General features: G+C 37.5%; 2 protein-coding genes across 2 annotated transcripts; both read right to left on the bottom strand.

The window, feature by feature from the left end:
• Positions 1-1,697: 1,697 nt before the first annotated feature.
• LOC127557874 (keratin-associated protein 19-5-like) lies at positions 1,698-2,206 on the bottom strand. The gene has a single exon (XM_051991159.1). It carries the CDS (start codon positions 2,204-2,206, stop codon positions 1,979-1,981), a length of 228 nt encoding a protein of 75 aa, XP_051847119.1. The 3' UTR covers positions 1,698-1,978.
• A 5,326-nt stretch (positions 2,207-7,532) lies between these two features.
• On the bottom strand, positions 7,533-7,730 carry LOC127557872 (keratin-associated protein 19-5-like). Its single transcript, XM_051991158.1, has one exon. The coding sequence runs from the start codon at positions 7,728-7,730 to the stop codon at positions 7,533-7,535; it is 198 nt and encodes a 65-aa protein (XP_051847118.1).
• Between the last annotated feature and the right edge of the window lie 8,049 nt (positions 7,731-15,779).

The raw sequence follows: 15,779 nt of genomic DNA, 5'->3' as shown, positions 1-15,779 counted from the left end.
ATAGAGAAAAAAACAAAACCTACAAGAAAGCAAAGATTTACAGTTCTGAATACATTGTACTTTATCATTATAACACTTTCTTGAAATGGAAATTTATTTGAACATTTTGAATCCTCTCTTATGTTCTGCTCTGCATATGACAGTTTTCTATTTTTCTGTTTTTTTTCTATTTCATTTTTTCAAATTTTCTATTTAAGTTTTAAATATAAAAAAGAATGTAAACATCTTAAAAAAAATCCCTTGTGTAGCAGAGTAGAGAAGGGATCTGGGTGAGAATCCAATCCAAGATTCAATCAGAGAGCAGATGTGAACAAAGGTTGTGCAAAGAAGTCAGTCTATAATTCCCTGGTTGTGGAGCATCTTAGAAAGATTTTAATTGAACAGGAGAAAAATAAACTCAAGGTGAATAGGACAGCAATAAGTAATTCTTGTCTCCTTCTAACTTTGAACCTCTCACAGCAGCACACTAAAGGATAAGGAAGCCCAAATAAATGTTATATGACAACCAGTAATCACATTGTGACATGAGGTTGCAAAAAGGGAACAGAAGAAACAAAAACTCAGGAAATGAAATGATGGTGGATTGCTTAGTGCATGGTTAGTTTTTCACTAAGCTGGAGAACATCCAGTGGAGTCCAGACCAGGGAATAGAAGGGCTTCCAGTTCAAAGCCTGAGCAATTCATTTAAAGAAACTGGGACTCTTGGGGTTAAAGGACATTTAGGTGGCTGTCCTAACTCTCTTAATGTGTTTTAATGGTCACAACATAGTTATAGGTATTAGATCTATTCTTTTTGTTTCCTAGGGGAAGGATCCCTAAGGAAATTCAATTGGCATTTCCCCTACATAAATTGATTTTTGTCTTGGCTAAGGAGAAGGGAATATGTCAAGTTGTGGAGTTGGTTAGAAGAAATGGGCCCCCTGAAAATGAGAGGTTTCATAACAACTTTCAGACTAAGTATATGTCTTTCTTGTGTAATTTTGGTAGTAGAACATTCACTTATTCTGTGCTCTAAATCTTTAGAGCACTACATGATAACAAAATGGTGAAATTCAGCTAAACAAGGGATTTGTCTGTTAATCATTTTTCACTCATGTCCAACTCTTAGTGAATACATTTAGTATTTTCTTAGCAAAGATATTAGAGTGGTTTGCCATTTTCTTCTCTGGCTCCTTTGACAGATGAGGAAAATGAGGCAAATAGAGTGAAGTGACTTGTTTAGAGTCATCCAGACTAGTTAATGTCTGAGGCCAAACTTTGATACACTGCACTATTGAGCTGCTCTCAACAAGAGATAGGTTAAACTAATTCTCAATCATCAGGGACAACTGACAACCATGAACATGACACAATGAACATATGAATCTTTTTGAAACTTTGAAGGTAAAAACCCTGTCCATGTTTGCTTAGAATATGTGAGAAGGGATGAAGCTTATAGGTGACAAATACCTTCCCTCTAGTAAAGAGTGGCTGAAATATTATGAAGTATTCAAATTTAAGTATTGCAGAAATTCCATTTTAGATAGATATTTAACAAGAAAATAATGTATTTTTTGAACAAAAATGATTTGTGTCATCTCATTGCAAAAGATGAATTAGAGAACAAATTTTCAATGTAGATAATGGCTGAAAATTTCTTCATAATAATAGGCTAAAACCCAAATATATAGAAGTTAAGAAGCATAGGTAAAAAACAGTTTTGTTAAGGCAGTGAAGAAAGTTTATTGAAAAGCAGTAACAGAAAACTCAGCCATGGTAGAAATGAGCTGTTGTTGGAGGAGATTCTGCATCTTTTCCCAGAAGGGTAGGTCCTGCTTCTTCTTGGTCCCTGCCCTGAGTGCTTCCTGGAGATTCCAAGACCTTCTTGTGATAGTTCTCTCACACCAACCAGCTGTAGAGGCAGATGGAAAGTGATGTCCTTCCAAGGTCATGGAATTAATCCAAAGCAGGGAGGGACACCACAGGAGCAGGTAATTCTTTAGTAAAAGCCATAGGAAGAATACCTTCCACAGCAAGATGGGCGGCAGCAGCCATAGCCATAGCCACCATAGCCCAAGCCTCCATAGCCATAGCCACCATAGCCCAGGCCTCTACAGCCACAGCTGCCATAGCCATAGCCTAGGCCACGGTAGCTGCCACATCCACAGCCATAACCAGAGCCATAGCCATAGCCCAGGCCTCCATAGTAGCTGCCGTAGTAGCTCATGGTGTCAGGATTCACTTATTTGGATGGATGTTAAGGGTAGATTCTGTGAGTGTGTACAGCATGATCTACACAGGGACTTTTATACATTTCCATTAGCAGGTGTGGCAGATGCAGAACTAGGAATTGCATAACTTCCATTAACCAAATTACCAGGGCAAAAATCACATTCTTGTCATTGTTTGGTTGCTAACAACAATTCCTCCAGCTCATTAAAAGTTTATTTTATCTTTATTTGTCATTCCTCTGAGAAGGCTTGGCCATTATCTTTTTGCTATAATGAGAAATGATTATCATTTAGCCAAAGCGTATGTAGTTAAGGTAGCTGATACTCTACCCAGGCTTCATGGCATCCCTCATTTTCCCCCATTCCATAATACTTTGTTATCTGGCCTTGTGATTCTTTATTTGCACTATAGAATTCTGTCTCTCCAAATCTTGAGACTCAAGTGACAGAATAGTTCACACAAATTTCAGAATTGAGTTGAAATTGTGGATCAGCTTTGTTGAATCCATTTACTTCAGTAACTACTCCAAAAACCACAAAAGTACAAATCATATTCTTAGTTTTTGAACTGTAATAGCCATCGTGCTCATGTTAGGGATAAAAAGGAATACCAACAATATTCCTGTTCTCAGGCAGCTCAAAAGATTTTTTTTTAAAGCTTTTTATTTTCAAAATATATGCGTAGACATTTTTCAATATCCACCCTTGTAAAACCTTGTATTCCAATTTTTTTCTCCCTCCCAATCCTCTCCTCAGATGGCAAATAATCCAATATGTATTAAACACATGTAGATCTTCTATACATATTTCCACAAATATCATGCTGCACAAGAAAATCAGATCAAAAAGGAAAAAAAATGAGAAAGAAAAAATGCAAGCAAACAACAACAAAAAAATGGAAATACTATAATGTGATCTACACTCAGTCCCCACAGTCCTCTCTCTGAGTGCATATGGCTCTCTCAATCACAAGACAATTGGAACTGTTCTGAAAATCATTTTGCAGGGACCTCAAAAGTTTTAAGGCCAGAGGGAACATGGTAAAAATAACAAATATGGAGGGTTGAGGGGAGAAGATCTCAGAGGCAGAAGCACAAGAAATTTTTGGGAAAAGACAAAGGTTATGTGCCACAGTTGATTTAGGAATTTAGAATATAATGGATCAGAGAAAGTCAGAGGGGGAAGAAGAAAGAGAGGATTCATAGCAAGTGAGAGAAATAATTCATTTGAGCTCACTATTCTGATCAATATTAGTCAATTTCATATGATTGGACTAGAGTAGGAGTGATTATAAGTTCTATATATGAGACCCAAGACCTCTGAGTTACAAATTGTTAGTTCACTTGCTTAATCATAGGAAGCTAGCTAGAGGCCCTCATCCTTGTTTTTCCTCATTATGGTAACCAAACACAGTGTGATGAAGGTGATTCAATGACATGGAAAGTCCCCCAACTTATTTTTGTACCTCAGACCATTTTTTCTTCTGAAAGGTGACATGTGAACAGGTGACAATTTAATGACCACTTAGTGGAGATGCCCCATATTTGCTACTCACAAGATCCCTTTGCTGACCTAGCATTTTTAGCTAAGGCATAATCTTTAGACCCATGAAGCAAGATCTATCAACCAGTGGTATTGTATACTTTTTGTAGCCTCTTTTGAAAGTTCATATGTCAAATATGGTATCAAACCTTATAAAAATAAGTCCCTGGGAGAAGAGAGCATCTTATGTCATAAGAAAGATCTAAAGTTCACTTCATTTATCCTTGAATAAAATACCACAGACTCAGAGCACTGTCTCAGTCTCTTTTGTTATAGGCTGGATAATTTAAATCCCCACACAGAGTGGACAGTCAAGCAGTGCAAAGGCAAACAGAAAAGACATTCAATGCATTGTCTGAGTAAAAGAAGGTAGGCTAGCCCTGGCAAGACCCTAAAATTATGGGGAGTGAAATAAAATGTTTTGAGACTAGAAAGATGGGAATGGGCCAGCTAAAGAAGAGGGCAAAATGCCAGATAGAAGCTATTTATTTTAATCAGCATAAAACAGCAACTGGAGTTTCCAAGAAAATTGGAGCAAGGCCAGGGACTTGGAGGACTTTCAAGGGAACAGGAGTAAGATGAATACTTCAGAAAAGTACCCTGAACTGCTGATTGGAGAAGGAATATGAGTGGGAAGATGATCAGGCAGGGCAAATCTAGACTATGGGATTTGAGAGAAGTTTTTGAATTCTACAGATGTTGTCAAAGTATATAGGACACGTTTTGTAAATTGATCAAATAAGTGCTATGATAGTGAAAGGTCAAGAGCATCTCTAAGGCTGTAAACCTAAAACCTTGGCTTTTTGTCTGTGATCTTCAAAGGAATAGAGAATTTGAGAGGAGCAGTATACTTTAGACAAGACAAGATGAGGAAATTTGCACCAGACTTGGAGGTTTTGAGATATGTAGGGAACATCAAGCTGAAATTTGTGGGTAATGATAATTCACAGTGTAGGACTGGTGCTCAAAAGAGATGAATATCTGGATCTGCAGATTTCACAGTGAGTGGCAGAGAAAAGATCAATGAAGCTCTGAGAATTAAGGGTCTTTTGTCTCATTTCTGTAGAGAGTAAGGAAGAGTAAAAGGAAAAGAAGTACAACCAGAGATAGTGGGTCTGAGATGGTAGAATAATGGGCCCACCTAAGTCCACCAGAAAGGAACAGTTAGCCAGAAAAAGTGGTGTCAAACACACTTGAGAGTACTTGCTGGTCAGTGCAGTCAAAATTCTAAGGAAGGTCAAAAAGAAGAAAAACTCTGAAGAGGTCATTAGTTTTGTTCATGAGAACAGCACTGAGATCTTTGGAGAGAGCAGTTTCTCTTGAAGTTGAGGGTCAGGAACCTAAGGTTTAGGGCTTTCAAAGATAAAGGAGAGTAGCCAGAAATCCTGAGTAGGCCCCAGTGACTTCAGTAGAACCATGAACTTTTTAAATATGGAAGTTCTGAAAAGTACTGATTATATGAGGTAGGTAAAATCATTCCATCTGGGCCTTGGTGGACAGCTAGAAGTTAGTTCAGGAAAAATGCTGGTTTAGAGCTGGAGAAGGGATATTTAGTGTCAGAGAAAAGGGAGCTGAGCACACAACAGATCAGATAGATACCAACTGAGAGAATGTAGTAGAGAATAGAGAATGTTGTAGTAGATTATGGAGGGTCTCAGATATTCTGCAGGTGACTGGAGGTACAAAGCTCAGGAAAATGGAGATGCATTGTTCAATGAATGATTGATCTTTGGCTTAGCTAGAGAACATCTGGGAAAGTCTAGACCACAAAACCTAAGAGACTCATTTCAAGGAACTGAGATTCTTCATTTTAGAGGGCACCCAGAGACTTGTCTAACATTCTTAGGGCGTTTCAATGGCCATCATTCTAATAAAATATTAGATCACTTTTGCTTGTCCCTCCCAGGGATAATGTAGATTGAAAAATGGTTTTTGTACCATCTACCCTGACACTAATTTTTTGTCTTTGCTAAAAAGAATGAATTATTTTTTACCCAATGCAATGTGTCCTAGAGAGAAACCATCTCATTTGTTTCCATTGAATTGATCCTCATAGAATGTTTCCCAATAAATAACTGGTGAATCTTTTGGAATTATGCTTTGGTAGAAATCAAATAGAGTGAGACTTTTGAGGACATTTCTCTATAAACTCCAGTAGAGATACAAATATTTACATGCTTTTTGTTCAATTCAGAATAGTTCCAAGCAGTGATATATAGGAATAATAATAATAGGAAAGCATTTTATGCTAATGCTGCTAGTAGCACTTGGACTGTTTCTCCATTGTCTGAAATGTAAGTTCAATCAATAAACAATTATTAAGCACCTAGTCAGTGCTAGAGATTGTGCTAAGTTGGTTTTCTTCCCAAGCACCCATACAAAGGGCATAATTTCAGGGGTCCTGTTGGCCTATGGAAGTAAGAAATCTAAAGGCTGGTAGACAAGATGCTGAATAGCAATGCATTTGTTTTCTTTCCCTTGGTATTTGAATTTATTAGAGAGTTGACGTTTTTGAATATTTTTCTGGATGCCCTTGCATCAATGGAACTTCCTTCCCTGTGGACAGGAGGCCTTAGCCTGAGGTCAGTACTTTGAATTGGACAGGCTTTGCAGCTGACCTGAGGACATGGGGCTAACAAAAGACACAAGATTCCATGACAACCTTCACACTTGGATTATAACTCTCTTCTGTTATCTTTGTGATGGATCATTCATTTGTGCTGTGCCCTAAAGCCTCAGATTGTTGGTGATTAAAAAAATGTATTGGAAGAAAGTATGCAAAGAATTTATTATTCAGTTGTTTATCAATTGGGAGTCCATTCAAAGATTTCTTGGTGATGATAACACAGCAATTTGCCGTTTTCTTGCCTTGCTCATTTGATAGATAAGAAAACTGAAGCTAAAAGGGTTAAATGACTTGCCCAGTCATGCAAACTAGTGTGTGAAGACAGAATTGAATTTAAGAAGATAACTCTAGGCTCAACACTTAATCAACTTCACCACCTGGCTTCCCTCAGACAATAAGTTAAACCAATTTTGACAGACATAAGGAACATCTTGGATCTGGAAGTCATAAGCTTGAAAATCTCTTTGAAACCTTAAAGAGAAAAACATTGTTCATTTGTCCTTAGAATGTGTGAGAAGGGAAGAAGCTTAGAGGGGATACATGCCTTGCCTTCAATAAAGTGGAACTTGAATATCATGATGTACTAAAATTGAAAAAATTCAAAAGTCAAATTTTATAAAGATATTTTACAAGGAAAAAAAATGTTGTCTGAACAGAAATCTGGAAATATATCACTTCATTGCAAAAAAAAAAAAAAAGCCTTAGAGAGCAAATTTTCTGCAATAATACAGTTAAGTATATCAAGGCTGAAAATGTCTTCATGATGAGAGGCTGAAACCCAACTATATAGAGGTCTAGAAGAAAAGATAAAAACAATTTTGTTAATCCAGAAACAAGTTTATTAGAAAATAATAAAAGAAACCTCAGCCATGGTATATCAGAGCTAAGAAAACTTGTTGGAAATGAGTTGTTGTTAGAAGAATCTCTCTCATAAAAGATGAGATTCTGCATCATTTTCCAGAAAGACAGGTCCTGCCGCTTTGTGGTCCCTGCCACTTTCCTCCCCAAGAGATCCGTGGGGATTCTAAAACTCTGATGCTGTAGCTCTCCCATGTAATGTGGCTGCGGACATAGATGGAAGTGACAAGGCTATGGAATTAATTCAAAGCAGAGAGGAACAAGGATTCCAAGAAGGCTCAACAGCAAGGAGTTTTTCAGAAGAAGCCATAGGAAGAATACCTTCCACAGCAAGATGGACGGCAGCAGCCATAGCCATAGCCACCATAGCCCAGGCCTCCATAGCCATAGCCTCCAAAGCCATAGCCTAGGCCACGGTAGCTGCCACATCCACAGCCATAACCAGAGCCATAGCCATAGCCCAGGCCCCCATAGTAGCTGCCATAGTAGCTCATTGTGTCAAGATTCCCAGATTTGGAAGGATGATGAGGGTAGGTTCTGTGCTTGTGTACAGCACCATCTACACAGGGACTTTTATACTCTTCCAGTGTGAGGTGTGTCAGACCCATTTCTGAGTTGCATAATTCTCATTAACCAAATTACTAGAGCAAAATCCCATTATTATTATTTCCTGAGAATAATTCCTCCAGCTCATTAAGGATTTTTCTCTTGATTTGATTTTCCCCCCAAAGCTCTACCATTATCTCTTAGCTGTAATGAAATGATTATAGTGTTGGCAAAGTCTTTGTGGTCAACATGACTGATATCCCAATCCAGATTTCATAGCAGCCTCTTCCAGATGTTAATGTCCTCCTTCCATTACATTGGCCTAACTGGCTTTCTGGAAATATTATGGAATCCTATTTCTCCAAGTCACTGCTTCTTGAAACTTAAATGACAAAATGGTTGACAAAAATTTCAGATTGGAGTTCAGACTGTCCTGAAGTACTGCAATGCTGGAATTCATCCATTAAGCAAGTATTCCAAAAGCAGTCAAAGTACAAACCACTTCCCCACTGTTTGTGCTGTACCAGCTACTGTGCTAATGCTTGTGGTTACAAAGAAATGTCCCTAGGTAGAGTCCCTGTCCTTAGACAACTCTAAAGACCTAAGGCCATGGAGAATGTGAAAATACTACAGCATCTGTTGCAAACATGGAAAGTTGATGAGAGAAAATGTTGGAAGCAGAGGAAAAAACAGCTAAACATGGATTTAGAATTGAAAACATAATTGAATAGTGAGAGAGAGAAAAAAAGAGGGAGAGAGAGAGAGAGAGAGAGAAAAGAGGAGAGAATTCTGGGCAGGATGGACAGTCAGTCTGTGCAAAGTCAGGCAGAAGGCATGTGCAGGACATCATCTGAGTGAAAGAAGGTAGATTATTTTGGGAAAAATCATAAAATTGTAAGAAGGGAAATTAAGTGTACTCAGTCTGGAAAGGTGGAAATAGAACAGCTAAAGAATGTAGAATGGCAGAAAGACACTATGAATTTAAATCATCATGGAAGAAAAAGCAACTAACAAGATAAGATGACATGAGGAGTCATAGGGGACAAGAAGTCAGAAGAATGCCTTGTAAATATTCCTTTGGTAGTGGAGTAGAGTGATGATCAGGATGGAAAAAATTTAATCAAAGGGGTCCATCAAAGGTTCTTTCAAGAGATATGCTATGAGGGCCTGATCAAAGGGGAACCATTTGATAGGAAAAAAATGTTTGGATGCCAGTGATGTCATGAAGGTAGAATAATCCAATTTAGTCAACTAATCAAATATGTACATTGATAATGCAGAGTCAAGAAAGTCCTTGACACTATAAACTTAAGCTCTTAGTTTAATATTGATGCTCTTGAGCAGAGAAGTTAAGAAGAGGTAGAGTGCTTTGCATGAGGGAGGGTGAGGAAATCTGTTGTAGACTTAGGATGTTTAAGATACATATTGGCTAGCAAACTGAAATTGTGTAATGACTATTGATACTGTGTGTCTGGATCTGTGTCCAAAGAAATGTCTTGGAAACTCCGGAATGGAATAAGATTTTTCTCTAGAAGTGGGGCAATTTGAAATGTATATAGGCTATCAAGTAGAAATTATATTCATTGATTATTAATGATGTAGATCTGAATCTTGGGAGAGATGTAGGTTTGGATCTGGACATGTAGCAGAGAGTGGATAAAAAAAGATCTTGGAAACCAAAGGATCTAAGAATGGTCTACTTTCTCATCATTGGAAAAAACATGAATTAAAGAGGAAGTGAAAAAGACAGAGCCTTGGGCTTCAGTCAGAGTTGATTTGAATGAATGGACAAAAGGGGAACTAAATAAGATGAATTAGAAGGAACAAAAAGTGGGCATATCATTGTGAAGCATACCAGGAACAGCAGTTGGCCAGTATGGTCAAAAGCCAAAGAAAAATCAAGAAACAGGAATATTCAGAAGAGTCCCTTAGGTTTAGCCATGAGAACATCCCTGGAGAGACAAGTTTCTCTTGAAGATACAGATCAAGAATGTGACATTCAGGATGTCGAAAGTGAAAGAGTGAAAGGAGAACAGCTAGGGCTCTTGAGTAGGCGCTAGGCTATCAGTAAAGGTAAGGATTTAAATGTGCAAGTACTAAGAAGTGCTGATACTATGATATTTGGTAGGATCTGTGATTGGGGAAGAGATAGATAGCCCACTGATCCAATGAATTTAGGAGAAATAAGTATGGAGGTAGAGATGGGCTATTGAGTGTTAGAAAGGCAGATGATGATGTTACCACTTGGGAGACTCTAGAGAAGAGAACTAGGTTGTGATTCACTGGGTGAGCAATATCCGAAGAAGATTGATTGATCAGGAGAAAAATTAGCTCAAGGTGCTTGGGGCAATAATAGGTGTCTCATATCTCATTCCAGCTTCATTTCACAATTGCATAGTAAGAGATGAAACTCAACAGAATATCACATGACTATGAGAAATCCCACTGTGATCTTGAGACTCAATAAAATGGGGTGTGAAGGACTAGAGCCCAGGAAAATAGAGGTGATGGTCTGTCTGTAACCTGCACTGCTCAATGCATTTCTGGTCTTTGACTAAGTGGAGTAGCATCCAGAGAAGTTGAAACAATGCGACAGGAAATCTTCCAGCTCAGGAAATAAAAGCTTGATTTCATATAACTTGGACTCTTGTTTTTAGAAAGTATTGAGGGACTTAGCTTTCTTAGCATGTTTTAATGACCCACCACAGACTATAAATAGTAGATCTCTTCTGCTTATACTTAGGGGGAATAAGGTAGGTTCAGATATGGTGTTTTCCCCCTCAAAAAATTTTTGTGTTTGGTAAAGAGAATGAAATATTCTTTGCCCAATGAGAAGAGCCTAAGAGAGAAATTATCTTCTTCCATTGAATGGACCTTCATAGAATGTCTCATGGCAAACAATTGAGCAATCTTTTGGAGGTATTTTTAGAAAGAAATGAGATGCTGAAGACATCTTTTAAAATGCAGTGGCTATATAGATATATGCAATCATTTTTCAATGTAGAATAATGCCTATAAACAATATATAATAATGTAAATTTATTTTAAGCTAACCTACAGCAGGAGGGATAAGTTTCGATTTTACAGCACTTGTAGTGCTTCCTCCACTGCCTACAATGCAATTTTAATAAAAAAAAATCTACTAAACACCTACTATGTATGTACTCAGCAAATGTCAAGCTCTGACTTTCTTCCCCAGCAATCATGTAAGGAAAAGATTTCAGGGACAGACTGGCCAATGTTGCTGAAGGAATCTAAGAAAAGTAGCCAGACTTTTGAACTGCAAAGGTCAAAACTTTCCCTGGAGGTTTGAATTTATTTATTTATTTATTTTATATTTTAATTTTATTTTATTTAATAATAACTTTGCATTGACAGAATCCATGCCAGGGTAATTTTTTACAACATTATCCCTTGCACTCGCTTACGTTTCGATTTTTCCCCTCCCTCCCTCCACCCCCCCCAAGATGGCAAGCAGTCCTATATATGTTAAATATGTTGCAGTATATCCTAGATACAATACATATTTGCAGAACCGAACAGTTCTCCTGTTGCATAGGGAGAATTGGATTCAGAAGGTAAAAATAACTCGGGAAGAAAATCAAAAATGCAAATAGTTTACATTTGTTTCCTAGTGTTCCTTCTTTGGGTGTAGCTGTTTCTGTCCATCATTTATCCATTGAAACTCAGTTAGGTCTCTTTGTCATAGAAATCAACTTCCATCAGAATACATGCTCATACAATATTGTTGTCGAAGTGTATGATGATCTCCTGGTTCTGCTCATCTCACTTAGCATCAGTCCATGTAGGTCTCTCCAAGCCTCTCTGTATTCATCCTGCTGGTCATTCCTTACAGAGCAATAATATTCCATAACATTCATATACCACAATTTACCCAGCCATCCTCCAATTGATGGGCATCCATTCATTTTCCAGTTTCTAGCCACTACAAACAGGGCTGCTAAGAAGTTTGAATTTATTAGAGATTTTTAATATTCAAATATTTTGCTGAGCATCTTTGCCAACATGAGTTACTTCCATGGGAGGCAGAACTTTAGCTTTAGGTCATTGTTCTGATTTGGACAGACTGTGCCATTGACTGTAATGAATGGGGGGCATTCAAGGCAAAAAAATGGCACCACAATGTTTAGACTTATTATATGACTTTTGTGTAGTCTTTATGGTGGGTCATTCACTTGTGCTTTATTTCAAATTTTCAGATTTTTTTGGTGATAACAAAGTTCTTGGAGATAGCTAGATAGGGAATTGTTGGTTTTTTTTTTTTTTTGATCATTTGAAAATTTCTTGGGTAAGAAAATGGAATAGTTTGCAATTTTCTTCTTTAGGCATTTGATAGATGAGGAAACTGAGGTAAACAGGTTTAAGTGACTGGTCCAGAGTCACACAGATAAGTTAGTGTCTGAAGACAGTTTTGAACTTAGAAAAATGAATTTTCCTGACTCTAGGCAAATTGCCAGGGGAAATCAGAGTCCTGATATCATTTAGTCCCTGACAACACTTATTCTAAGTTATTAAGGGTCTTCTTCCTTCCTTCCTTCCTTGCTTGCTTCTTTCCTTTCTTTCTTTCTTTCTTTCTGTTGTCTCTTGCTCTCTCTTTCTTTTCCTTGATTTCTTTCTTGCTTGCTTTCTGTTGTCTCTTGCTTTGTCTCTCTTTGTTTCACTTGATTTCTTTCCCTTTTTCAGAAAAGGCTTTGTCACAATTTCATTCATGTAATGAGAAATGATTATAGTGTTGCAAAAATCTAAGTAGTTAATGTAGCTGATGCCCTATCCAGCCTTAATGGCAGTCTTTTCCCAGATAGCATTATTTTCCTTTCATTAAACTTTCCTCCTTAGTCTTCTGAAACTACCTGGCTAGAATCCTGTCTCTATAAATTAATGCTTCTCGAGATTCAAATGGAAGCTCATACAAGTTTCAGATTGCAGATTGGTATTATGGTGGAATACAGCTTTATGGAATCCATCCATGCAACAAATATGTCAAAAGCAGCAAACCACTTCCTTAGTATATTCACTATGACAGTAATTGTACTCTTGGTTGATATTATCAAGAAATGGCAACATAGTCTCTGTTCTCAGGTAAATCTAAAATATTGTGGCCAGGGAAAACATGAAAATGCCAAGGAATATACCCAAACATGGAAAATTTATGGGAAAAGGTTTTAAGTAGAGGCACAAGTCACTTGGGGAAAGGGTCAAGGCGCAAATTACAAGTGAAGGTGAGAATGGGCCAGCTGAAGAAGATGATAAAATGCCAGCTAGAAGTAATCTACTTGGAAGCTCAGCAGGAAAGATTTGTCAGTAGGGTGAGAGGGCCTTGGGAAACCAGAAAACCAGGAATGGGAGTGGATTGTGGTGGCAGTGGCAACTTTGGGAGCTTTGTGAAGTCTCAACTCATGAGAAAGGACCCTTTTGCTTTGGTCCACTAGAACTTAGAGCTACAGTGGAACAGGGGCACTCCTAATAGTTCCAGGACAGAAAAAAGTGTTTGTGATCAGATCCCTAAAATGATCTCTTAAAAACAGATTCACAAACCCCCTAAAGCTAGAAACAGTGCACCTCCATACAGGAAATAGAGCTCTACTTCAACAAAGAGTTAAAAGCTGAGTAACAGACTGGAAAAATGAGCAGAAAACAGAAAAAGATTCTGACCATAGAAAGTTACTATGTTGATAAAGAAAATCAAAACACACACTCAGAAGAAGATAACAAAGTCAAAACTCTTACACCCAAAGCCTCCAAGAAAAATAAGAATTGATCTCAGGCCATGGAAGAACTCAAAAGGGATTTTGAAAATAAAGTAAGAGAGATAGAGGAAAATGGGAAGAGAGTTGAGAGTGATGCAAATGGAAATACACAAAGCTAATAGACAAATAGCTTAAAAAGCAAAATTGGCCAAATGAGAAAATACAAAAGCTCACTAAAGAACATAATTCCTTTACAATTAAAATTGAGCAAATGGAAGAATTTTATGAGAAATAAATAAACTTTAAAACAAAAACAAAGGAAAGAAAAATTGAAAATAACATGAAATATCTCATTGGAAAAACAACTGACCTGAAAACCATACTCAACAAAAATAATTTAAAAATTATTGGTCTACCTGAAAATCATGATTAAAAAAAGAGCATAGACATAGTTTTCAAAAAATTATCAAGGAAAACTGTGCTGATATTCTAAAAGCAAAAGTTAAAATAAAAATTGAAAGGAAGTGCATTTGAAGCTAACAAACAGCAGGAGAGCAAAGATCTATTGTTACAGGGATTTCTTGTGTTTTCCACACAGACCGAAACAGAATTTAATCAAGAAAAATTTAGTAGGCACCACCTATGTATGAAGAGGAGTGTCAAGCTCTGCTTTCTACCAAAGAACCTCTCTGAAGAACATGATTTTGGGGAAAGTCTAGGCTATGCAGCTGAGGAATCCATAGGGTATTAGATAGACTGATTAGCAGTCAAACAGATGTTCTCTTTTGCTGGGTGTTTAAGTTTACTGGAGAGTTAAAGTGTTTGTAGATTATATAGGAAATCCTAGCCACCATGAGTCCTCTGCTCTCAAGTAGGGGAAAGGTTCAGTTCCAAGTTAGGATTTGAGAGTGTTTGTGTTTGCTGGTTATGAAGGATACCTTGCTATTATGAATGCACTACCCTCATATATGGGAAAGCCTCATTTCAAGGGCAGTGTTTGAGTTAGACAGGATGTATAGTCAGCTACAAGAGGGGGGGCCCCCTGAAGATGCAAGTTTCGATGACAATATTCAGACTTTCTATATGACTCTTTGATGATCTTGGTGGAATGTCATTAACTTGTGCTGTGTTCCAGATTTTGAGATTTCTTGGTGAAAACAAAGTAGTGAAAGACAAGTAGGCAAGGATTTTGTTGTTCAGTCATTTTTCACTATTCTCTGAATCTTTGTCACTGTGACCCTCTGAGGATTTCTTAGCCAAGAAAATGAAATAATTTTCCATTTCCATCTCCAGTCTTTTTTACAGATAAGGAAAATGAGGCAAACAAAATAAAGTGGCTTGCCCAGGGCCATACAAACTACTTAGTTTATGAGGATAGATTTGAACTCAGGAAGATGAGTCTTCCTGACTCCATTTTCTGTACTCAATCTACTATTCTACTTACTTTTTCAGACTAAGAGGGGAAGATAGATCTGAAATCATCAGAAAAACTTGGATGTGAAAGTCATCAGCCATAAATATGATACCAAAAATATGTGAAATTTTTTGAAACTTTGAAGAAAAGAGCCCTGTCCATTTATGAGCAGAATGTGGGAGAAGGGGATGGAGCTAATATGGGACAAAGGTCATATCTTTAGTAAAGAAGGGCATTAATAATAAAATCTTATTACTTCAGAAATTAAATTTGATAAAGACATTTTATGTGGAAATAATGTCTTTTCTGAATAGAAATTGTCAGAGATATAAGCCTGTTGCCAAAAATGCATCAAAAAGATCAAATCTGCAATGACATAGGTGAGTACATCAAGGCTGAACATCTTTTCCTGATGAGATTCTAAAACTCAAGTACAAGGAAGTCAAGCAGGACAGGTTAAAAACAAATTTGATAAAAAAGGGAAACAAGTTTATTGGAAAGTTTTAACTTACACCCAGCTATAATAAATGAGAGGTGAGTAAACTTACTGGAAAGAAGTTGTTGTTGAAGGAGTCTCCCTGATGACAGGTCAGAGACTGCATCATGTCCAAGAAGGACAGGTCCTGCTGCTTCATGATCCCTGCTATATCCCTGTGCTGAACGCTTCATGGAGATTTCAAGACCATCTTGTGGTAGCTTTCCCATGCCAACCAGGTGCAGTAGCTGATGGAATGTGATGACCTTACAAGATCATGGAATTAGCTCAAAGTAGAGAGGATCAAGTATTCCATGTGAGCCCTCAGCAAGGTGTTTTTCAGTAGAAGCCATAAGAATAATATCTTCTACAGCAAGATGGGTGGCAGCAACTATAGCCA

Source organism: Antechinus flavipes, chromosome 3 (genome assembly GCF_016432865.1).
Source record: "Antechinus flavipes isolate AdamAnt ecotype Samford, QLD, Australia chromosome 3, AdamAnt_v2, whole genome shotgun sequence".
NCBI lineage: Eukaryota > Metazoa > Chordata > Mammalia > Dasyuromorphia > Dasyuridae > Antechinus > Antechinus flavipes.
The sequence above is the reverse complement of the archived record's forward strand: the minus strand, read 5'-3'. Positions and strand labels throughout refer to the sequence as shown.